Source organism: Ammospiza nelsoni, chromosome 3, assembly GCF_027579445.1.
Source record: "Ammospiza nelsoni isolate bAmmNel1 chromosome 3, bAmmNel1.pri, whole genome shotgun sequence".
In the NCBI taxonomy this organism is placed as follows: domain Eukaryota; kingdom Metazoa; phylum Chordata; class Aves; order Passeriformes; family Passerellidae; genus Ammospiza; species Ammospiza nelsoni.
The window spans coordinates 88,027,870-88,053,401 of NC_080635.1; the positions used below are offsets into that span (position 1 = coordinate 88,027,870).

At 35.4% G+C, this 25,532-nt stretch overlaps 1 protein-coding gene across 3 annotated transcripts in view; it reads left to right on the top strand.

Moving 5' to 3' along the window:
• The first annotated feature begins 784 nt into the window (after positions 1–784).
• Positions 785–25,532, top strand: part of MCPH1 (microcephalin 1) — a 120,037-nt gene continuing 95,289 nt past the window's right edge. For 2 of the 3 annotated variants that reach the window (XM_059468692.1, XM_059468694.1), the window contains exons 1-9: positions 785–840; positions 2,900–2,991; positions 5,298–5,416; positions 10,115–10,199; positions 10,728–10,848; positions 11,137–11,277; positions 12,202–12,297; positions 14,460–15,452; positions 20,572–20,684. In XM_059468692.1, coding sequence (XP_059324675.1) covers positions 822–840; positions 2,900–2,991; positions 5,298–5,416; positions 10,115–10,199; positions 10,728–10,848; positions 11,137–11,277; positions 12,202–12,297; positions 14,460–15,452; positions 20,572–20,684 — 1,779 coding nt within the window. In that variant the 5' untranslated portion in view covers positions 785–821. Of the gene's footprint in view, positions 841–1,022; positions 1,148–2,899; positions 2,992–5,297; positions 5,417–10,114; positions 10,200–10,727; positions 10,849–11,136; positions 11,278–12,201; positions 12,298–14,459; positions 15,453–20,571; positions 20,685–25,532 lie in introns of those variants that run through there. The other variant, XM_059468693.1, reaches the window with a different exon arrangement.

Below are 25,532 nucleotides of genomic sequence, written 5' to 3' on the forward strand. Positions count from 1 at the left end.
GTGTTTGGCTTTGTCAAAACTTCGTGGCATCCTGGCCTCCGTCAGCAGTAGTGTGGCCAGCAGGACCAGGACCAGAGACTGTCCCCCTGTACTGAGCACAGTGAGGTCACCAAGCTCTGTGCCCAGCTCTGGGCCCCTCAATTCAGAAAGAACTTTGAGGAGCTGGAGCAAGTCCATAGAAGGGCAGCAAAGCTGGTGAAGGCTCTGGAGCACAAGGGCTGTGAGGAGCAGCTGAGGGAGCTGGGGGTGTTTAGCCTGGAGGAAGCACAGGGGGAACCTCATTGCTCTCTACAGCTGCAGAAAGGCAGCTGAAGCCACCTAAGGGTCATTCTTTCGTCCCAGGAACTAGTGACAGGATGAGAGGACATAGTTTTAAGCTGTAGCAGGGGCAGTTTAGGCTGGATATTAGGACGAGTTTTTTAACGGGAAAGGTGATTCGATATTGGAATGGGCTGCCCAGAGAAGTGGTGGAGTCACTGTCCCTGGAGATGTTTACAGAAAGACTGAATGTGGAACTCAGTGTACAGAGTAGTGTTGGGTCATAGGCTGGACTCGATGATCTCAGAAGTATTTTCCAACCTAATTACTTGTGTGACACTGTTTCCAGCAGCATGCGTTGTGCCAAGCCTTCCCCGGGGCCGGAAAGGGCCGGAGCTGGGCCGAGCACACTCCATTTCCGAGCAGGCCCGCGGGCCCGCGGCCGCTCCGCGCCCCGCAGCGGCACGGCCACGGCAGGGCCCTGGTGCGCAGGCGCGGCGGGGCCATGCGCGGGGGCGGGTTTGAACCGTGGCGGGCGCTGCGAGCTGCCGGCTGTGCTGCCAATGGAGCCCGCACTGAAAGGTACCGGCTCGGCCGCCCTGCGGTGGCTCCTCCCGGCGCGGGCTCCGCGCTGCCCCTGCCCCGTTTCTCCTTGCGGCCCTTGGCGCGGCGCTCCCCGGCAGGGCGGGTGGCGGGCGGCTGTGGAGGCCCCGCGGGCGGCTCTGACCCGCCGCTAACCCGCCCGATCCCGGCGGCGGGGCCTGGGGGTCGGCCCGGTGGGAGCGGGCTGTGCCCGGGCGCGGGCCCGGCCGCCTCCCTCCGCTCGGGTGACACTGCAGGGTGCTCCCCGTGGGGCACTGACCCCGACCCCTCTGTCCTTCCTAGTCCGGTCAGTCGTGGCTTTCTTCTGCATATCGAAATATTTGCCTCGCTAAGTTGCCCTCTCATGGCCATTTTCCTCTGCGATCACCTCCTTCTCTGAGAACTTCTAAGGCTGACGTTTACAAGAACCGATCTCTACTCAGAGATCTTTTAGTTCAAAAAAGCGCAAAGCACTTCCTGGTTTTCCTTTTCATCCACTGTACAAAACCTGCAAAAAGCTTTGCCGTTCGCTGGAATATATTCGATTAGCTAAAACTGACTAATTATTATGTATGTAAAATGCTCCTTTGATCCTATTGCAAGGGCATGGAGTTTTGAAGTAGCATCCCTTTAAGTTCCTAGTTAGTTCCAGACCTTTACTGAAATGTTCTGATGTGTTTTTCCAGGACAATTTTAGCTATGAAAGTTCTAAAATATTTGATATAAGAGGAAGTTACTATCTTTTCAAATTCAAGTGCTTTTTTTTCACAACTGAACTATCAAGGAAGAAAGCAACTCTGGCAGAATCTGCCCCAGTCTGGTAGCAGAATCAACACAGTTAAAAGCACATTGGAGTAGACTTGTCTTAAATTCCCATTTATATCTGAATTCATAGTACTGATAATAAGATTTTTCCCAGTGCTTTGCACGAGGAAGTGCTTTGTTTCACATTTCTCTTGTATTTCAAAAATATTTCTAGTAATTGTAAAAATACTTTACTCTTTATAAGAGTACACCTATTGTTAAGAATAATTGGAGCATTATTCTGGTTTTCGTTTAGAAAGAAGACAGATGAGACTACATAATAATTAATCAGAAGGATATGCTTAATTATCTTAGTAGCTAAGATAATTAAGCAATATTCACTAAGGATGACCCTTTCAAAATTAAACTCTTGATTTTATTCCTGAGTTCTTAGACTTGTCTGGCCTTTGTCTGAAGTTGTTTTTGGTGAACTGCCATTTCTCCAATTTTTGGAATTTTCCTTATTTGCCATTCAATATGGGAAAGTGGCATGGCCAGTGGAACTGCAGGTCACTTTGGTGCCTGTCCTATGTAAAATTAATGAAGGGATTGTTATGAGTTTTATTTGTTTATCCCTACTTTTCAGTGCTTCTGTCTTCGGTTGGTTGCTTGAAGATATTCTCAAGCAAGGATGACTTGATTCCTTGAAGAGTTTATTAATCTGCTTAATGAAGCAAGCTAATTAAATCTTAATATCTCAAGTTGCATATGGCAACTGATATGTGATTTTATTAGCCTCTGTTATATGTATGTAATTTTGGGTCTTTCAATATAAATAAAATGGAAATTGAAGTCAATTGGAAATTGTTAAGTAATATTTCTGCAAAATTTCCTGGGAGTTCGGGCAAGGAGTAATTCTATTATGGTTTTCTATTTGTTCTAGAAGTTGTGTTGTATCAACTGGTTTTCAAATTTTTAACTAATCTGAAGATTAAAAGTGATTAAGTAATGGTAAGAGTGAGCAGTCATGTAAAGATAATGTATTGCTTGTTAAGCTGGTAGTGTGTTTTAAATAGATGAAGTAGAAAGTTAGCTAATGTCAGACTTCTAAGTTATTTCCATTACAATTAATTTAGGGGACATAAATACACTAAAAAAAATTTTGCAGCTGAAGTCTGACGCTCAGTTTACTAAAAGCTGTATTTGCAACTGAATGCTGTATGTATAAAATAAACTTTTATTGGAAGGAGGCAATTTAACAAGATTTACCATGGTATATACTTCATTAGTTGTTGTTTTCTGTCTTCTGATCCAGGTGTTTCTGCCTTTGTAGAAGTTTGGTCGTCTAACAGAACAGAAAATTACTCAAAAACCTTCGAACAGCAGCTTCTTGATATGGGAGCAAAAGTAAGAGAACTATTTTAAAATAAATGGAATAGGAAAGATCTTAATTATAAATTAGCTTGCTTGTTCTACTTGTCACATATATTTCTTTTTAGTATGAGTGTTTAAAGGGCAAGAAGGCAGAAAATCAGAGACCTGAGAATAGACCAGTGTGCTGTAATATTCTTGCTGGTGACAGATGGGAAATGCATTTAAAGCCTTTCTACATCTACAGACCTCTTTGCATATTAATGTGATATCATGCTTCTTGTGGGAAGTATTTGGCTTGCCACAGACTGTGTGCAAAGTAAATCTAAGTCTTGAAAACCTGTGGTTTACAAGCATGTATCTTACTTTGTTTTGTTTTCATCAACATGTAATCAGCTGCTCTGTTGTTAGTACAATGTTTCCTAACCCAAGTACCATGACATTTTATTCTTCCATTCACTCTCCCCAAATTTGTATCAGTTCCAGAAAGTGCTGGTAAAAATACATCTTAAAAGTTTCAGTATATGTCTCAATGATTTTTTTCCATACCAGATATAGTTGACTTGTAGGTGCATAAGATGTTTAATTGCCAGCTGTAACATTTCAACCAGATACCAAAGTCAAACTGGCATCTTCCCTTCTAGCACATTGTCATTGGTTAATGGAGATTTTTATTGCCTAGATTTTTTTTATTCTAAAAAAATTCTTGTGTGGACTCCCAGTGCTCTTTAAAATGGGCATGTGTGGATGTATTTTACTGTAATTTAGGAAATCTTGCTGCTCTCCCCAAATCCTCTCTTTCTGTATGAAGTAAGCTGAGTGAGTGTGACAAAACAGAGTAACTGGTTTTGTTACTAAAGCAAACGCAACTCTAAGTAAATAACTCGAGTAAAACAAATATTTCTGTGCTGTACTGTCAGACCTGTGTAATTCTATTCTTATGATGTAAGACTTTTTTTTCCTCACAGAAAATATGGCAGAAGCATAAGGCTTCAAAATTCTTCAAATGTGTCAAAATAACCAAATATGGTGCAGGCAGATGATACAGATGAGCCTTTTTAGTATATCCTTATGACTGAATAGGGATGGTCATGCCCCTTCCTTATTCCAGGCACTTCCCTGTTCTTGGCTGAGCACGTGGTACTTAGCTGGCTTGGTTCACTGCGCCAGGAAATTAAATTCTAAATTAGTTTTTTGCTAGATTGTTGATTCTGACATCTCAAAGTTCAGCTGAGCAGCAGAAGATGCACAGGGTAAGGGGAGGAGGTGGGAAAGGTGAGAGGGAGGTGTAAGATGGTGCTTCTCCATAGTTTGGAGACAAAGCTACATCAAGCATCCTTAGGACATGTGAGCAGATACTGGCAGAAGTGAGTAAGCAATTGCATCTGGAGTAATAATTTATTCTGTAAGAGACTATTGGATCATTTTATACCTAGATACTGAAATATCCTGGGATTTTGTCTTCTAAGTCATAATCAGCTTGTCACCAGCCATGTTTGGAAAAGCTAAATAGTTTTCTTAAAGCTAAATACACACCCAGCATGTTGTAGGCAAAGTATAATGATGCAACTGAGGGCACAAGAGAAAGTTATGGAGCTATTTCTATTTGGCTGGGGAGATGCTGCAGTAAAAACAGAGTTCTATTGATGTAACCACATCAACAATCACAACTGATCAAGCAGTTCTGTGCGGGGTGCTTGGTCTCCACAATAAAAGCCTTGTTTGTGAAAAATGGAGTATCTAGAACTGAAAGCATCACTTGCTAATGGAGGCTGATAATTGAAAATTTGATCATCTGTGCTGACTTTTAATTTTCTGTATTTCCCATTTTTAAAGCATTTCCATATAAGTTTTGTTTGTAAACAGCCTTTCCCTCAAAACTAAAAGTGATTTTTATGGATGAAAATGTAGTTTAAAAAGTGAGGTTAGCTTTTAGTCTGAGTTCTTTTGCCTAAAAGATGTTTTGTTATTTCTTTGGGGACTGGCATCTGCTTTCTACCCTGGTGGTTGCATGAGAAATTATGTTGCACTATATAAGTTAAAATGTTGCAAAATTAGTGATACATCTAGAGTAGGGAGCTGAAAACGGTAACCTAGAGGAGACTGAAAACAAAGGGCTATTCCATCCCTGTAGCCTGCATTAGCTTGCCTAATGAGACTGGAGTTTTGATTGCTTGAGGCTTCTTGTGAAGTTGGGAAAGCTCAAAAGGGTCCTTAACATAATGTTTAGAATAAATTTTTATGATAGTGGTGTATACACTAAAAATGGGCTACACTAGCTGATTTCATTAGCATTTTCCAATTATCAGACTTTAATATCAGCTCTCTGTGTATTTCTGCAGGTTTCAAAAACTTTGAACAAGCACGTCACCCATGTAGTCTTCAAAGATGGACGTTTGACTACATGGAAGAAAGCACAGAACATCGGTGTAAAAATAGTTTCTGTACTCTGGGTGGAAAAGTGAGTACTTGTGGTTATAATGAATGTGGCCTACTTCAGAGATAATATTTTAATAATAATAATTTTCTAGTATTCTTAAATTGAAAAAATTAAATACAGTAACAGTTTTATTAATGTACTTGAAATAAATGTGATAAATCAGTGAGTAAATGAAAACTTTTCTGTGACATTATTCCTATTATAAAGCATGTGACTTACACAAAAAGGTAAAATATAAACTCTTAAAAAATAAATGTGGTGAACTAGTTTCATAGTACATTTGTTAAAAGTTCTATTCCTGTGCTCTCAGGTGGCATGTATAGACAGTGAAGGCCATACTTACATTGAATACAATTCTTCCATTTTCATATGTAAAAGTACATTTCATCAAGGGCATTGTACTGTTTCTGTAGTTAAATCTTGTAAACAGAATAAATCCTAGCAAGAAAGAAAAAGATCCATATGTATTCTGGTTTTTAAGATATTTGGCAAGTTCAGAGCAAAACTTCATGAAAAGTCTCTTCTACCATATGGAAAAAGTTCAATTTGTTTTTTAAAAAATTGAAGAAAAATTTCATCTGTGCAACCAGTCCTTTGGCATTTGCTAAGTGCAAATATTTTGGGCTTGGTGGTTTTTTTTTTTTTTTTTTTGTGGTTTTTTGGTTTTTTTTTTTTGTTTTTTTGTTTTTTTGTTTTTTGGTTTTTTTTTTTTTAAAGGGGAGCACAAATCTATGCCCTACAGACACCTAAATGTATGCCAGTACAGCCTGGAAACTTATGATGCAAGTCCCTAGCCAAAAAATAAATTCATGCAAATCTGCAGACAGAGGGGTTTTCTTTTTTTTTAAAGTATGTCAGATGTAGAAGTTACAGTCACACAATCCAGCCAGCTTTAACACCAAAGAAGAAATACCTCAAGTTCTTGAAAATGAGGGTGATGCAAAATTTTATCTATGTGAAAATGTCTTTCAGGGACCTGGTGCTATTTGAATGTGTGACAGTGATGATGATTTCAATACTGTTGTAAAATTGAATATACTCTTCATGTGGCTAAGTGTATAAATACAGAATTTGAAATCTTAGCCACATGAACTATAAATTATTGGTGATTTGGATGTGCTGTAGTAAAAAGGATCTCATAAAAGTCCAGATGAGTACCACCAGCAATGGAAGAATGAGAGTGCCTTACAGGGGAGAGTCTAGGACATGTCATACAGAAATATTCTCTCTGTGATCGCAGTTCCACCAAAAGATTCTCCTCTGCACTGCTGGAAGGCATTGAGTGGATGAACACTGTAGAAAGCTGAGGCATAGAAACAGCTGGATATGTGATACTGTAGGGGACATCATGGAGTTTTGAAATCCAGGTGTAAAAGCCTCAAGGAACTTTAAGTTTTGCTGGATGACAGCAACAAAGGAAGACAAGAGAAAGCATCTACAGGGAAAACTTAGATTGTTTGGTAGGAAAGTGAAGGCTAGTATCTTCCTGGTATCTTTTAAGTATTCCTGTTATAATTTTCTGACCAAAGCAAGGTCTTGGTACATGACTTAGAAGATGAAGTTTGTTGGAACTTGGGGAGTCATCTAAAATAGATGTATTTTATTTCAGAGGAGGACTCAAGCTGTGAATTATCGTTGAACTTCTCTATAATCTTTTTCTTCTGCTCCTTAGTTTAAAGTAAATGCCAAAGGGTACAGAAGAACATACAGCTTAGATTGGTGTATGCTCTAAGCAGAATTCATGAGAATATCATATCCTTGAGCAAAATGTAGGTCAAGAGCACTGTAACTTGTATAAGAGATAGTAATGAATATTCCTACTGTTCATGGGTTATTCAAATGAGGCACAGACAGTACAAAATTAAAATGAGTCTGTGGTAGTATACATACAAATTTTCAGGTTTTTATAATTAGAGAACCAGAGTGCCTGACTACATTACATGTCTAGTACATCCATGTCCCAGACACTGGTAGGCAGAAGATAGAAGATAGTTTATTGAATCCTGGAACAATGTAAATAGGAAGGACTGAATAATATGTACCCATAAAATTATGGTCCTGTGTGAATGGAAACTTAGTTTAAACCTGATAATTTATGTAGGCAAATCATGCAGAGTTCCTATGAATTGAAGTTCATTGCTAAAAAAGCTGGCTTGATTAACTAGCTGCTTCATTCAGTAACAAGTGGAACATTCTCAAAATGGTCAGAAAAGCTGTGAAATGTTATCTCAACAAGGTAATAGTATGTATCATCTTTCTGGTGTAGACTGGGGGTTGGTGACTCCTGTAGGAGTGCAGTGCAAAACCAAGTATGTTAGTTATTGCTTGGTCTTAATTGGTTTGTGGATTGCTGTTCAAACTGTATCAAAGAACCTTTTCATAAGTATGTCTACAGTATAAGTATTCATACTGGAACACCAAACCCAAGAAATTCTATGGCAATGCTTAAATTTAAAAAGGAGTCTACTTAAAATGGAAAAAAATCTGTTAAGAAGCTAAGACTGAAGGGAATAAAATTCTTGCTGGTGTCAAGAAGGCTGTTTAAAGCAGTCTTCTTAAGCATATCAAAAAGGTGATCATTGCATTTTGATACTTGCAGTAGACATTTTCATAGCATTGTTACCTGAGCAGTAGTCAAAAATCAAATTAAATAGAACATAAAACTTCATATAGTGGAATGACAGCATTTTATCATAGTTATATTTGGAATGTTGCCAGAGGATGGCAATGAGCTTGACTGAAGTTATAAAATAGTTGTCTCTTCAATCACATCTTGTAAGAAAAGAATGCTTCAGTATGGAAGAGGAGTGAGGATGGGAGACTACTGTGAACACAAAAGTTTGTGTAGAGAGGCTGAATGGGAAATGAATCTATTTCCTTTCCAGTAGAAAAGTTGGAAAGCATTACATCAATACATGTGGAGATAGAATCAGAAAAAACAGCAAATTATGAGTTTCAGTAACAGGGTTAGGCTGTAGAACTCCTTGTTGCAAAATCATAGTGAGCAAAGATTTAACGGGGTAAAACAATTACTGAAGCAATTAAACATTTCATTTTATCAAAACCCAAGTATAGTATTGCCTCTTACCATCTGACAACCAGAAATCTGTGGAACTCAGTAAACTGGGAATGTTTGGCTTCATTTTTATGTTCTTACATGGTCTTGGGAATCTTGATATTGGAGGACCCTGCAGGGTGCTGCAGTTTATGATATTTAATCTGGATGCTACTTTTTTGATGTTGGAGCTCTGAAAATACCAGACAAGGAATTTCCTGATTCTTCTTCTTTGTGGGAAATACTCTCACACTTAACAGCTGGCGAACCCCTACTTCCAGCCTGTTAAACCTATACCCACCCCAGTGTTACCTTCCCCTGAGCAGTGCTTGAGCCTCTCAGAGGAATATGCCCAATGAGCTGAAAAGTGCTGTAATACTTGGTTTTCTCCATAAAAGTCTGAAACATTTGAAGGGTTTGTGCAGTATTTAGTGATCATTGCCTTGTTGAATTCTTACTGGATTTCTAATGCTCTTTCCAATGTTTTGCCTCAAACTTTTATTGGAAGCTTCTGCTCTATAATATGAGCATCTATTTGAGCCTAAACTGTATGCAGTTCTACAGTTTAGGAAGTAATTTGAGAAGACAACTCTTTAAGATGAAAATTAAAAATCTGAAAAATTTATAACTGCTGAGTAAAGTTATTTTAAATTTAAAACTATTGTTTGCTTTTGCTTTTTTTTCTTCTAAGAATGATAGATGTGTCTAACTTTAAAAATAGCAAACAAAGGTCATGGACTTGTTGTCATGTAAAAGAATTTAAACTGTAATGCAAATTGGGTGACAGCTTTGGGATCACTGCGAAAAAGTTTTTTATTACTTCTTTAACACAAATACTTAAGTGAGCAGTCTAAAAATAAATCAAAACCCAGGAACAAAACCCCATATAAAATGGAATAGCTACAATCTGCCCAAATTAGGCACACTTAATACTTCCACATCAAATGCGTAATTGTGAAGCTCTACATGTGTTTTCTTAGTAGGATAACTCATCCCACAAATAAGTTATATAAAACATTTGCATTCAGATTTGTCTGCAAAGTAAAAGATTCATGGATTTAATACTAAAATTTTCTTCTGTTTTGTTTCTCTGAATCAATGAAATCTCTGAATTAATGTAATTTTTCATATAATCTACATCTCTGCTGATTATTATCCAGAATTTAATAACAGTCACTGAAGTCCAGCTGGTGAATCTCTCTCTTTGATGCTCCTGAGAACTGTAAATGCAGTGAGTTTGACAAATACCTGCAGTGGTTTGTCTCTCTCGTCCGTTCCAAGGCGAGCAAGGATGAGGCTGTAACTGTGCAGGCTCACACCGTGTAGCGCTTCCATCGCTAGGTGTCACCAGAGCCACGCGAGCGGCTGCTGCCAGCGCAGGCCTGCAGCTTGCAAAGGTGTGGAAAACAACATCCGTGGGCATCTTGCCCTTCCAGAACAGCACTTTGGGGGCGTCATTGGCCCAAAATTTGGATCGCATGTTTGTCAGGGGAAGGGGTAACATTACAGTACTTAACCTAATGTTATACACTTAGAAAGGATTGGTGTTTCATTATTGCATTATTACAGGGCTCAGACAACTCTTCTTGTAATAAAGGTTCTCATTCTTCAAACAAAACCAAGAGAATAAAAACCCACCAAACCTTCTCTAATTTACTGTACAGGTGTCGAGAAACTGGAGCCCATGTTGATGAATCCCTATTTCCTGCAGTAGACACTAATGAAGGATTTCTACTACCAATCAAAAAAGTATGTGTTTTTTTAAATGGGCCTAGAATAAAAAACTTTAAAGTTTGAACTTGACTTTTTGACCTCAAGCATTTGAAATATTTTCAGAACATTCTGTAAACTCTACCTGTCCATCTCAGTAAGAGTTTAAAGACAGTCTATTGCTGTGATCATGTGAAGAAAGTATAAATCAAGTTTTTGTATTGGTAATTAAAAATATTAAGATCTAAATTCAAATTATATCATGCTGACTAAGCAAAAAACCAGAAGTACTATGTGGCTTATGTTTTACAGAGTTGTAACAAATATTTTTTAAAACTACCTCTAAATCTTTAGTGCAAGCAAAAAACAAAGTCTATTACCTTCTTTCTTATTTAATATTAAAGTTTCCTTTGCAAAATGCTAATTTCTGTGATTATCTGTCACTCTCAGGTGATAAGCGGCATAAATACCAATAATAAATACTGTGACAAAGCAGTAGGCAAAATAGGGGGTGTCATTATTTTGGCAGTTTTGTACATATACTTAAGAGTTTTGTCTGTCTTGTAGCACAAATGTATGCAGCCAAAAGACTATGTTGAAAAAACTCCAGAAAATAATAAAAAGCTTCAAAAAAGACTGAACCAAATGGCTAAAGAGTTAGCTCTACAGAAGACTGCAGTTAATACTGGTAAGAATATTTTTTACTAAGATGTGAAATTTTTTTAAAGCACTTGTTGGGGTTTTGGTGTTTGTTGGTTGGGGTTTTTGTGAGCTTTTTGCATCTTACCATGAGAAATTAAGTTGATGTCATTTTTACTGAGTTCTTTGCAGTTCTGTTGTGTTAAGGTATCTGTAATGATCTTGATCTAAGAAAACTTTTTTTTGCCAAGTCTTTTTTTTTTTTTAAGAAAGAAACTTCATCTCAGGCTGTTACAGCATTCAAATATTAATATATAAATACAATTTCTTTGTGCAGATGCAGATGTACCAGTTTTATTATTTGAAGACAATGGTTCACTTATATACAGCCCTGTTAATAAGATAAAAGACCAATGCAATGAAATGGAAAGAAGAATAAAGGATATGAAGGAAAAAAGAGAGAATCTTTCTCCTACTGGTAAGAAGCTGAATTTTACTAAGTTATGAGTATGCACAAATGGCTGCTGGTTTTATTGCTGACTTTTTCATGCACCAGTGCTCTCACCTTTAGAATTTTTTTCTTGATTGCATGTTTGGAACACGTTGATTGCAAAATAATTTTTTAATCACTAGGCTGCTCAGGAGGACTAATGTTTATGCTAGACTTTCTAGCCATGTCAATTGATATTGTCACCTCTTACTTAAACTTGACAGTGAAACTCTAAATATTATTTCCTTATCTCCCATATCAACAGTTTAAAAAGGACTCCAGAACTGATGAGATATCTGTCCAGGTACTGAGGAACAGAGCTTAAAAAGTAAATAAATGTGAATAACCTAATTAAATAAATCTAGTCAATTTTAAAATGGATATTCTAATTAATTATATCTAGATTGTATTTTGCAGATTTTTTTAGTGTTTGCATTGCCTTACTGAGAAAATACTTAGATCTAAGTCAGTAGGTTTTGCCAATTACTATAAAAATGTTGAATGTAGAACATCTTTTGGTGGGGCAGCATCTGTAGTATTTGAAGTTTTAAGATGTGCTTGTCACCTATATTGTCAATTTCTAATTTCAAAAACAATTATGAAAGTAAAGAAGCAATAATTCAAATGGATGAAAAATTAAATCTCAGTTTATTTTAGTGAGGCTTGTATTTATTTTCTCTCCAAATTTTAAGGTAAACCTTCAAACATTAAAAACATTTCTGCTGTATTAAGACAGTGATTGCCAATTGCAAGACTTCACAGATTCTTTAGTAAAATCCCTCAACAGGCTTTAGAAATATCAGTAATAATTTCTAAATAGTTTTACATTATTCTTTAGATTCAGAAAAATGTGCTGCTGAGTTACCTAGAAAAAATGCTTACAAATATCTAATAGTTTTTTTTTACTCCTAGCTTCACAAATGACTCAAACACTTCCAAGTACTTCACCAGGAGACTGCCCACTTTCTACTTGCATCTTAACTAATTCAGAAGATGAGCTGCTACCTGGTAACTAACACTACTTAATATATTTACAGAAATTAAAAATAGTACATGGCCTTTATATCTTACTTTGGAAATATGGTATACTCAAATGAGAACTGCATCCATTTTCTCGATCTTTTATATTAAAAGCTGAATTATCTTAGTTTTTGCTTACTAAAGAAAGCATGTTGTACTAAGAAGTCAAGAAAAATAGAGCATGAGGATACCAATAGGTAAATGCTCTGCCTTACAGCTGTATTGCTTGCCTCACTTCCTTCTCTCTACTCATACCATTCCCTATTAATATCTTTCTGTCCTACATGGTATTAATCTTCTCTGCTCTTAACAGTGATCATATATAGAACACAGAGTGCTGACCAAAGAGTGTGATGTGGGAAGCTTAAAAGAGATCTGAATGAGGATAAGACCTCAAAGAACTGAAATGTCTTCCAACTTTTCAGTTGAAAAGCATGAATTTGAAAGTTAGCTTAATGTGTTTTTCAGATTAAGTGATCAAGTTTGAAGAAATAACACAAGTAAAAATACATCAGCTTTTTTAAGGTTTTATGGTTTAAGATGGATTAAGATAATTTGTTAGTAAGGTAAGAACCTCATAAAATTATTCTCATCAATTAGGAGTTTGTTCCTGTGTTTTGGTGTATTAGCAGGGAGGAGATTGTTATGTCTGTTGAGCTACATCAGTGAATATCTTAATAGTATTGATTAGGTATGCAGTAGGTTTGTGCTTCAGACCTCATGTCATCTCTCAGTCACAGGGGCAAAGAGCTCAAGTCAGATGCTGGCCTTGATCTCAGTAGAAAAGTGAGGAGAAGGGAGTCTTTAGAATTTGTAATAAGGCCCACTAGAGCAGTTTGCCTGCTCTCCATTCTCCCTCAACAGTAAGCTATACCACGTGCTATTTTGAGGTGTTTTATTTTATTGAATGAGCCAGGAGTTCTGTCATGTTGGCTGACCTAAGAACACTGTGGGTGTCTTGCAGCCTATGACAGCTTGTTATGTCTTCATAATTAGCAATATTAGTGAGAAGTGATAGTTGAATACTGGGAGTAGCATAGCTCTGCCAGCAAACTCATTTACTTTAGTAGATTAGTTGTGTGCTGATGAGGTAGAACATTGTGATTTGAGAGCTTTCCTTGCATATGTCCCTTCAGCTTTGCAACTGCACAATGCAATTTTACATTAGGACCACCAATTCCCATGACAGCATTCAGTGTAGCTTCCATCTCCAGTGCTCTGTGACAGTGTCCCCTATGTTTGTGTCTAAGAGATATATGAGATTGGTTAATAAAGGTTTAGAAAGTTCAAGAAGCTCGGTTAATTTGAGGATTGAAGCTGACTTTGTCAGTTATCAGTATGAGATACTGATCATACCATGTGAAATTTGTCTGTGTTTTATTTTTCTTAATACAGTTAGCTACACTATATGTTTAAAAATATTATCTATATCTAGTAAGCAAATAACATCAAGAACTTAAAGAATGAGTATTCTGTGAAGCTTTAGCAAAAGCTTCTATTGCAATCATCTTGTAGAACAACAGGATTTTAAAAAATGTATGTTGAGGTTAATTGTACATTAACTTGTTTTGGAGGAATTTATTGTGAAGAGTTATGAATAGATTCTGTGTAACACCTAACACAAATTAATTTCATAAGACTAGCTACAAGAAATAAGTCTATCCACGTTCTTATTATGTTTAATACATAGTTTTAATGTATGCGACACGATAGTATGGTGTTGTATTTAAATCCATCTTACCTGCAAAATCTTCAAGGTAGTACTAATGCTGTGGTAGAAAAATTATTATTAAGTTTCCACTGTTATTAAAGCTAACTTTGTCAGCATATAATCTTGCTTTCTCTACAAATGCAAGAGGAATAACGAGTTACTCTGTTGCCTTATTTCAAGAAAGCAGAATGGGACTTGTGGGTGCTTAGGACCAGGTTAGGGGATACAATAACTAGAACTGTAGGTTTTTGTCAGCATAGAATGTGCTTTGTTTCTAATCCATTTTCTGTTCAGTTTTTGTTGACTTGCCATATAATATCCAGAGAAGCGGCTGATTATTTTTTTCCAGTTCAGGAATTCCATATATATTTCACTAAGAAATTGATACTCTTTCTGTTTTGTTCAATACATTTATATTGCCACTTTTTTTGTTTTGCAGAAGAACAAATGGAAGACTGCTTGAACTCCAGTTGTGATTATCTTTGGAGAGCTGAGCCGCTAAAGAGACCGAGAACCAAGGCAGCAGAACATGCCTGTTCTTGGACTGATATTCATGTTTCCATGAGCACATCAGTGAACTCTCCATCACATGGCAATGAGGAGAAGAGATTAACACCAAAACAACGTACCAGAAGTTTAACAAAGAACCAGAATATACAGCCTACTTTGGATGACAGATTGGATTTAGGAGAAAAACATTTAAATTTTCCAAAGAAAAATCAAAAGAACAAGAGCAAGACTACTTCAACTGCAAATGAAAGTTCTCTTCTTGAGGGCTTTGGTCATATTACTCCTTCCAAAACAATAGTCCAATTAAGTACTGTTCCTGCTTTGATTGACAGTCTCTCTAATTTGCCTGTGAATAGTGGAGACTTAAATGAATATTCACTGAATAAAAGCTTCCCTGCTGACAGAAATGATTCTGTTCTTGAAGACAAGAAGAGAAAGAAACTACAAACATTACCAAGTTTGAAGCTGGCTACCTCAGAACTGGGTGCATCAGACTCTATGGGGTTCTTGCAAGAAATTACTACTTATAGCAAGTCTTATTGCCCTGAAGAGGCTTCATATGAAGACTACTTTTCATCATGTAATTCAAATGAAAATGAAGTACAGATACAAGTACCAAAGGAATCACAGAATCCTCCTGAAGTTTGTTGCAAAGACTCTTCTACAAGCATGGACCTACATGATGTGAGTTTCTGTGAGCCACATAACACTACTAAGATAAATAGGAAGATGTCTATTTCAGTAAATGATTTTCCAGTAAAGCAAAAAATCAAATCAGCTAAACATCCAGGAAGCATACCATTAAATATATCAGGTGGTGAAAAAGATGACTCTGGAGAAGCTCTAGATGCTGATGATGTGAGCAGGCTGCCACAGCATGAAAAATCCTACAACAGTATAAATGACTGTGCTCACACTGCTGGTAAGTTACTACATAGAGCTGGAAAATCAAAAGACATAATACTGCATTAGATATGCTAATGCAATTAAATTGCAAAATGAACTGCCATTCCAAAAGGAAAAATACTTCAGAAACACACCAAAAGAAGAAAATACTCTCAGTCTCCTAACCTTCTTTTGCTATTCAAAATCTGTTTAAGAAACCATGGTCTCATCATAGGTTCCCTTGTTCAAATTATTTTTATTTCACAAGTGAAAATTGTTACCAAAATTGCAGTTAGGATCATAAAATCTCTAGTGGAAAAAAATATTTGAGTTAGCAATGTGTAACTTGTGCGATAAAATAAGACCTGCAAGAGTTTCAATGTAAGCATCCTTTTCAACCATTACTTTTTTATATGGAACTGATCTTAATTTTTAATTATCATTTTAAGAGCATTTTTCATATTGAAGCATTTTCGAGTTGATTTAGCATAAAGTATTTTTATGTAAATCGTTCTAAAATATTAAATCTCAGGAATTTCTCTGAAAGGTGCTCCTAACTTACATTGGAATAATTTTCAGATTTTGATATTTTTAGCTTTGTCAAACTTTACATGGAGTTGAATATTTGTAACTATAATTGTGTATTTTAGTAATTTATCTTCCCTAAAAAATTCTGTAGTAGTGCATCAATTAGTTATATAAAACTAATTATTAACTTAAAGGGCTCAACAAAATTGCTATCAGACTTATGAAATCCAGTGGGAATGTTGAACCATGACTGTGCCTATACATGTGAGTAATAAGCAGCTGAACTGTGAGCTGCCATTTTGAGTTCATTACACCTGTATTTTAATATATGGAGTGCATAATTTCTGACACAGTTTAAAAAACCAGTGAATGCAGCTACATGTCATACAGGTATAAATGTACAGCCATAAAGGACAACCTTCTGCTCCAAGTGATAGATGAGCCATGAAGTAGAGGTCCCGTGTTGGTCTCCCCAAGAAGGAGGTGCTGGTGAGGAATGTGGAGCACAAGGACAGCCTAGACTGCAGTGACCATGAAATGTTGGAGTTCAAGATCTTGGGGCAGCAAGGAGGGCATACAGCAAGCTTACTACTGACATGCTGGACCTGATGAAATGGATTTCCCTAATTTCACCAAAGTATGTTATTTCCATAGATTTACACAAAGTGCAGGCAAGTAGGACCTCAAGTTTGACTGCTTGAATGAACTCACTTAAAAATGGAAGGAATCAATAATGTAAGAGAAGTTGTGTTTTCCCTAATAATGCAAGTTTCGTGGTACAAAATTAAAATCTTGTATTACACTTACTCCTGTGATTCTCTATGATGAAATAATTGATTTTTATTAATTATGGGTTAAGCATTTCATTTTTAATTAAATGTAAGTTGTTTCTTGTCCCTATTATTAAATAAATTTCAAATTGGGGTTTTTCCTCTGTATCCTGTACATTATTTGAAAGCTGGTAAATCCAGTATATTTTTAAAAACTAATGAATTGTCTTCATCATATATATATGGTTACAAGTAATCAAATAGCCATATAAAATGTTATATCTGTTTTAAATATCTAACATTTTTCTTACTCATTTTTTTGTTGTGATTTTATGTCAGTGGCACTTTTACCCAGTACTTTTAATGACAAGATGATTTGATAGGCTTTCTTTCCATAGGTTATATAGAACATTTCATTTTAAAGTAGAATATGTAGGCTAATCTGAAACCAAATTTTCAAGGGCTAATACTTATGTGGTAGCAAGCTTCGGTTTCCTTTGTAGGGCACGTTCAAGGCTGCCCTGTTCTGCTGAAATAAATTCTGCTACTTATGTTCATCTTACTCATCTACAGGTCATGTGACTCTTCATCTGAAAGCTACAACAATACATAACAATGCACAGGGAATGTGAAAGTATACTCTCTTAAGCTTTCATCATGCTAAAATCATTTAGAAATTTGAACTCAGACCTAGCATTACTTCCAGTCTTAAAAATAAACATAAGGCTTATCTGTGTGAGTTTTATATATTTATGCTAATGTGGAAGGCAAATATCTTAATTGGCAAAAAGACTTAAACTAAGACCCATTGTACTGTAGTTAATGTAGTTCAGTGTTAATTTGGAAAATCTAGAATGTTGTTCTGTTATTTGGTGCAAGAAATTGTGTTTAATTTAGTAGATTATTGAGTTTTACCTGAAGTTCTATGTGTTAAGGGTCGTAATGCTGCTAAAATAATGGTTATGTCTTTAAAAGCACACATGTGAAAACTTCCTTAGATTGGAGGTGCCTTTTGGTTTTTTTCAGCTTTGGAAGAAGATAGGCTCACTAAAAATATTTTGTAATGTCCTCTATTGAGATTCTGTTATGGCCTATTAAAAAACAAATGAGGCATGAAGAAGAAAACGGTTTCTTCCTTGATTCCTTGTTTTATTTATCATCCCAAAAAGTTGAATAATAACTAATTATTAAAACAAAAGAGGACAAGTATTTCTGAGTAGAGGAAGAGGTTGAGAATTATTTTGATGTAGTCAAATTTGCCAAAGCCAGATGGCACTTGTCCTGGAGCAGATAAAAAATTATATACAATTTTTATAAACCATTAACAGGCTCTCTGTGAGGATCTGGGGGGGCACATACGTTTTCAGAAAACTTGAAGAAATTATGTTCTGTAAAATAAAAATTTGTTTGGTAATGCTTCAGTAATATCTATATGCTATAATATAATAACACAAGGTATTAAATATTCTGTGCATGTGTACCTGAAGGATGACAAATTTGGATTTAATTCCTTCATGTTGGGATAAATGCTTCTTTGGATAAGTACAAAACAGTAGATACCACATACCCTCAATGACACTTTGGAACAATACTTTTGAAGTATTGTACAATAGGAAAAGATTTTATTAGATAGACATGGTTTATTTGATTGAGCAGAACTAGCTCATTTTGCCTAATCACTGCTTTTCAATTCAATGGAAATATCAAATGGAATTTTGAAGATAATATTCTGGTTCAAAACTTCTCTTAGGTGTTAAAATTATCATGAATGAGTAGAAGCTTAAATTGCAAAGCAAAATCTCTCTAATTTGTGATAATGCTTCAGAGGGCTCAGTTGTTCATTTTAGTGCCAATCACTGAGCAGTGTTTTGGAAGAGGATTTAGGGGATCTAATGGACTGCAATGGCAGGAGTTACTTGCATATTTGAACTTAGTTTAGGGAGAACTAACACTGGATGCAATTGCTTCAAAAACTTCTGTCAACTTTAAAGTCCTCTAGGAGAAGGTAGTAGAGATGAAAACTCATTTATTTTATGCCTGACTGCTTTAAAAAGTAATCAGGAAAAAACAGAAAATAGTGGAGCTTGAGACCTATAAGATGGAAAAGCTGGAAAGTGCTTGAGAAGTGCTGCTAGACAGGAATAAAATAGCAAAGAATAGGCCTTATTAATGTAATGCCTAAGATCCATGAGCTGATAATCAGAGATAAGGGACATTATCCTCTCTTCTTACTTTCCTGTAAATATGAAGAAGCCACAGGAGTCAACCCGAACTGCAAAGAAGTCCAACTGTACAGGTTTTAAGAATTTAGCCCAAGTGGGACAAGTGCCGTGGAGCATGAGCATTCAGGCTAAGAGTAGTAAAAAGATTATTAGAATATTACACCACTGTTCACTGTTAGCCCCCAACCCAAGCTACCCTTCAAAAAAACCCTGAAATAACCTAATCAAAATTAACAGAGACTACTTTGGTATAGCAGTGGAGTACATGATCTCCTTACATCCTATGTAGTCATGTAATTAGTTTGGATCTTTTTTCAAGATTTGAAATGCATGTTTAAAAGTTCTGGTTTTTATGGAAAAAGATTTTTTTTCTTTATTGTGTGGCAAGATGTTTTCTCCTCTTCTGCTTGCCATCAGTCTTCCTCAGATTGAAAACAGTTGTCTCAGTACAATACTAAACAAAATTAACGTAGCTATTAGTTATTTCTTTATTACATGACACTATATACCTAAATATTGATTTTAAATCAGCAATTGTACCTGAAAACCAGGTTTACATTTATTATACAAAAATTACCACAATAAATTTTGACTAGTTTAAAGATTATAATTTTAAAGAGAGTAATCATAATGAATTGTAATCTGATGTTTTGTCACCTCAAGGATTAAGTGTTTAAGTAGCTGTCAGAGAAAAACAAATGATTCGTAGTTATATATGCATACTAATAGGGATAGTACCCCTCAGTATTTTCCAAAACTAATCAAAAAACTTAGTTGGCAGGAGCTAAATTTAGGCCACTTTAATCACTAATTAAACTTTCTTTAACTGATCTCATCCATTTTTTTGAAATGAAAAGTGAACAAATATTCTAAATTAGACTTTATTGAGTGACATTTGGGAAAAATGCTCTCTAAATTTAGAGTAATTAAAGCTTAATTGTTTAAAAGATAGATCAATTTTTTTCATCTTAGGCAGGCAAGCTATTTTCTCAAATGATTGAGAAGTTTATTATTTAGTTCTTAGGAAAGTCATCCTAACAGAGTTGAAGAATTCATAAAATACATAATGAAAAATACTGGGTTTTGACGTATTCTTGCATTTTGCATTCTTATGGATTGTTCCTTTTCATATATAATAGGTTTGACGTGCCTTTATGTGCACAGAATCCTTGCTGCCAACAGTTTGCTAGATTTGCATGCAAAGTGTGAAAACAAGTTTCAGACCTTCATGTCGTTTTAGATGAACAAAATGTGTACCAAAAGTATTGCGTCAATAAGAAAAAGAAAATCTAGCCACTGAAGCTTCATACCCAAATATCTCTATGCAGGGAAATTGCATATTTTATAATAAATAGCAATTTAGCAGATTCTCTACTTGTAGTTAATATATTGTTTTCAAAATATAGGAAATTGGGAGCTTTACAACTGGTTTATTTATAAGAACAGGTACTCAAATATGAAATCAGATGCTTGAGTGTCATTCCTTTTCCCTAACTGAAATCCAGTGAAAAAAAACTGGCACAAATTAATAAGTGTCTTAAGGGTACATAGTGCTGTGCTATGATAAAATAATTGGTTGCCGTCTCATTTAATAAGATTGCATTTTTCATTTTAAGTTTCTAAATCTGGTTTCTAGGTGGTGAAGATGAAGTTTTGGAGTGTCACGTTACTGATACCTCTTGCAAAATGTTTAATGAGCAGAAGAATAAGCACACTGGGAGCTTAAAAAAAACTGGAAGACTGCAAAAGGTCAGTTTAACTGACATTTGCTTTGTTAGGCTCTTTCATGGAGCATCATTGAGTGTCTTTGTATGTACAAAAATTAAAATAAATTCTCTTTGCAGTATCAATTTTAAAACTTCCCTGAATCTCACTTTTCTTGAAATATTATGCTAATGCTTGTGGTCTATAATCATAAAACTGAGCTCTCTGATAACTTGTAGTGGCTGAGTTCGTGCTAAGCTGACATCATAAATGAGATTGGTAAGCCAGTTCAAACTGAAAAAAGCTGAAAAGCCACTAAAGTTATCTGAAAAGATGCCTGTCCCTTTTGGAGGAATTACTAAATGCAGGAGGTTTTTAAAATTTATTTTATACTGCATCATTACCAGTGGATGTTTCTGCAGAATGAAGATTTACGCAAGATTTTCTTTCAGGTTCTAGTAAAATTTCTTAATTTAGTATTTGAGCTCAGTTTGGCTATAAAAAAGGGAGAAAGGATTGAGTCAGTACTGATTTTTTTTTTTTTTAGTGTTTTTCCTTTGTAAAATCTTTTAAGTAAATATAAAACTGATCAGGAAAATAAATATTAGTTCTTTTAATCAGTTAGTAGCAAGTGACATTTGAAGTGAGTGCTGAGTTCTTTTGAAAATGGAAAGTCCTAAAGCACTTAGGATGTCTGCTGTTGTTAACTATACAAAATTAGTTGTTTCATTGCTAGATACTGGTGGAATTTCAAAGAGACTGATACAGATTTTGAAACATTTTTATGCAAAGGTTTTGTGCAGGTGCAATTGCTATGTTGTTCAATATGTTTAACATCCTGAAGATTGGATATTAATTTCCACGGACCAGTGATCTCTGGATTTAAAAATTATTTGACTTTTCTGCACCTTACTCCTTTTTACTTTTCTAATATTTATTCCATTTATTTTCCTAAATGTATGATGTGTAAAATTAATAACTAGAAGGTATAAATCACTCTAGATGCATGTCCTGTAGAAGCATTTAAGATAGTGTACTCTTTAGGCTAAAGTATCTCTCCAGAGTAGTTTAATTTCCTGGCACAGAAAACTGACTAAAGCTGCTATATGTAAATCCACAAACCACACTCAACGGCTCTTTCTAAGACTATTTGCAGAAAGTGTGCCTGGACATTTGTCAGGTTTGTTGGTATTGATTCCTTCTCTAGTGAAATTACTCAACCAGAGCATTGTACATCAGTGCTAGTTCTGACTCATTTGCCTTAAGATCCCAACATAACGATTATGTACTGAGGAGAAACAAAATGCTATTTGAAATTCTCTTTTATTCTTCCCCTTTTTCAGATCTTACATTTCAGTCAGAGGTATCTTTAAATGATTCTACATGGTGTCTGCTTGCAAAGCATGCTCTGTGAGGTGTTTAACAGTAGCAAAGCTAAGTGAATGCTAGAGAAAATTTCTATTCAGTGTTTTGGCTGAAAGTGCCAATGGTGCCAAAAGTTCTTTTATCCACCCATTTCAGCTTAGTGATAATACCATTTCACCCAAATGGTATTATCAATATTATCAAATATCAATTAAAATGATATAATTTGGTAATATTAAAAATATTATCAAATATCAATAAAATAGCAGTACACAGTTTCATTCATATCGTGAATGCTTTTTAAAACTTATTTTAAAGGTTTTCATTGTCATCTTGACTATGCAGGTTCATATGGAGACAATTTTGGGGAAGGACAGGGATTTGACTGGAAAGGGAAAAAAAAAAGAACTTCACAAAAAGGTGCTATGTGATTAACCAGGTGCTATGTCTGGAAATGAGACTGTTGCACTGAAAAGTTTAAATTTTAAGAGAATATTTTTCTAAGCAAAACCAGACTATGTACATTTTTGTAAATAATTATATTGCAAAGCCTCTCTCGTACCAATCAAAATATGTTCTTGGAGCTTCATGAAAGCAACCAAACTTTATACACCATTTTTATTTAATACTTTTTTCCAGTGGCTATGGCTTAAACATTGCAACTTTTTTGCTGACTTTTGGCAATGTAAAAGTTAAGTTAGAAAATCTAAGTTAATTTCCTTTGCCTAAAGAAAAAATGAGAGAGAAATGGTGCAAATATTTTTTAAAGTAATATTTTATTGAATCACACTATTATAAAGAATTTCCTAACACTTATTTAAATCTTAAAAGAAATTCTATGCTAAAAATACAACTGTAAAAGAAATGCCATTTCCTAGATAGTTACATGTACAAACATTCCCACCAATGTGGCTATGTGACTCTTCAGACAGACCATATTGCTGGGAATCTGTTATAAGTGTGATCTGTTAAATTCATTACTTTGCTTCCCAAAATAAGAGACAGCTATGTAAATTGCAGCTATCTTTTTTAATAGAAAAAGGGGTTGAAATCTAATGCCTCTAAAAATATTTGAGATGCTTGCTGAATGTAGTTCCCAGATAATTAGTGTACTTTAGTTACAACTCATTCCCTGTGGTGTATGCTTCAATGAACACTACCATTCTAATTCATTCAGTACAGTGAATGCACATCAGTGGGTCTTTGGAGTTCACTATGTAATGGTAAATATTAAAAAATATGTAATGGTAAATATTAAAAAAGCCAAGGAAAAATATCTTTTAGGAAACAAAAATATTTAGGTCTAGGTGTTAACATTATTTACTGCTATGGTTCTTTCAATTTTTTATTTGTAGTTTCTTAAATAGAAATCAAGCTATGAGTTTTTTGTTCTCTGCTGTGCTATTGTGGTAGGGTTTTGTTTTCTTTAAAACCTCATGCTGGTTGAGTTTCTTGTATTTTGTTTTAGCTGAAGTCAAAACTAAGAATCCCTTTGTTCAGATAATTGTATATCACAATTTTAGGTTAAAGTACTAATAGTTTCTTTATTTATACTCTTTATATAGGCATGCTTATTGTACTGTTAATGTGGGAGATGTCAAATCAAATATATGTAAAATTGTACTGTCAACAAACAAAAGCCATGGAGACAGAACAGTTTATAATGGCAGCTGCATGCATGTTTGGGGAAGATAAGATTTTCAGGAACCTTTAATAGCTTCAGGAAAAAGATTTTTGATTTGTAAACGCATCACCACTACCCCAAAACCAGGACTTTTGGTGTGTTCAAAGTCAGTGCATGCAGACGAATTTATAAAATTCACTCTTAGTTTTGAGACAGAGTTGGTAAGGATAAACACTGTCAATTAATGCTTGTGAATGTCAGCAGGTGGCTTCCCTGGTCTAGAAATCTAAATTGATGATAGTGGATTGCAGGGAGAAAATAAACCCTTTATGCATTGTGATGTGTTTCTCAATTATTCCATGAAATTGGATACATAGTTCTTTGTTGCTTTGCATAGGGAGGACAAAATGAAATAACTAAAATTCATCTTAAAGCCAAAGATGTATTCAAACACATTGTTTGCAGTAGTGGTGAACTGTTGAGGGCTCATTTCACAGATTATTGTCACAAAAAAGTTTATATTTATCACAACACCTGTTGCATGTCACAAATTAAATATTTTGTCTTTTAAAAAGATCAGAGACTAATATTAACCAATTAACTGCCATTTCATTCAAATAAAAATTTGTTTTATATTTTTAGAGGGATATGAGAGGTGCTGGATATCTTTTAAGGCATCTAAGAGTCTCACATCAAAAGTCTCAAATCACTAGAAATGCAATTGGAATAAATTGTAAAGTAAAAAACCTTCAAAGTACTGTTTTCTGAATGAAAAGAAGAAACTCTTTAACCATGTGAAAAAACCAGTTAAGCGTCATGAGGCATGATTAAAAACATATTTTTACAAAGAAGACAGTATGGACTTAACTGAAATTCCTTTGTTTTGTTTTTAAAGAGATTCATCTTGGCTCGTATTTCTGTAGCTCTTGGATTTGGGTGAAGGTACATCAACACTGAATTTTAAAAGATTTTTTGAGAGAAGATTTTTACAAGCAATCTAAGCTCATGCTGTGGAACAAATAGCATGAAGCAGGCCATTGTTAGATCCTGTTATCACAATCCTTTTAAAAATTACTTTATTCATGGTAAAACAAATGTTAATTTCTGGAAAAATCTGTAACTATAAAACATGAAGCATCTTGCCAGACATTCAGGAAAGTGACTTTATGACCATATTTTATATGGGCTTTCATAGACGTGTCTTAGATTGTATTGGTTTCAGGAACAACATTGTTTTATGTTTTCCTTCCAGTTTTGACTTGCAGTTGCTTTGAATAGGTACATATTTTAAATACTGATGCTTGAAATGTTACTGACTTGAGACACAAATGAATAGACAGTGAATTAGACCAGGTGGAAGCATGCAAGCTCCATTACAATTAACAAAGAAAAAACTGGAACTACCTACCTTTATCGTTTGGGGAAAATGCTTACTGTTATGGGGGTGGTCAGAGAATAGGACCATGAAGGATGCCTATGAATCCCATGGTTAGGGACAATCTTAAAAATCCTTCTATATGATTAATCCCATTTTCACTCAAACTCCACAATGCAATTCTGATTCTGGACTTTCTCTAGCTAGTGAATTTTTCCCCCACACTTCTCCCACATCAAGTGGAGGGCTTCCAGGACAGAAGCCATACCATACCCTTGACATCTGCTGCTGTACCTTACATTGCAAGCTTTGGGCCATATCCTAATGTCAACAGCTTTGTTAGCACCCCTTAGGGGTGCTACCTTTCCTGACAGGATTATCTCCTGTAGATGAACCTAATGGGTTGATTTATGACCTTGGGTCCCTAGAAATCATTCCCTTTATGACAGGTTTCATATTAGCTTTTTGGGACCACCTACTGAAGTACTGTGGTCTATTGCTTAATTTTGAAACTGTCTTTTAAAATCAG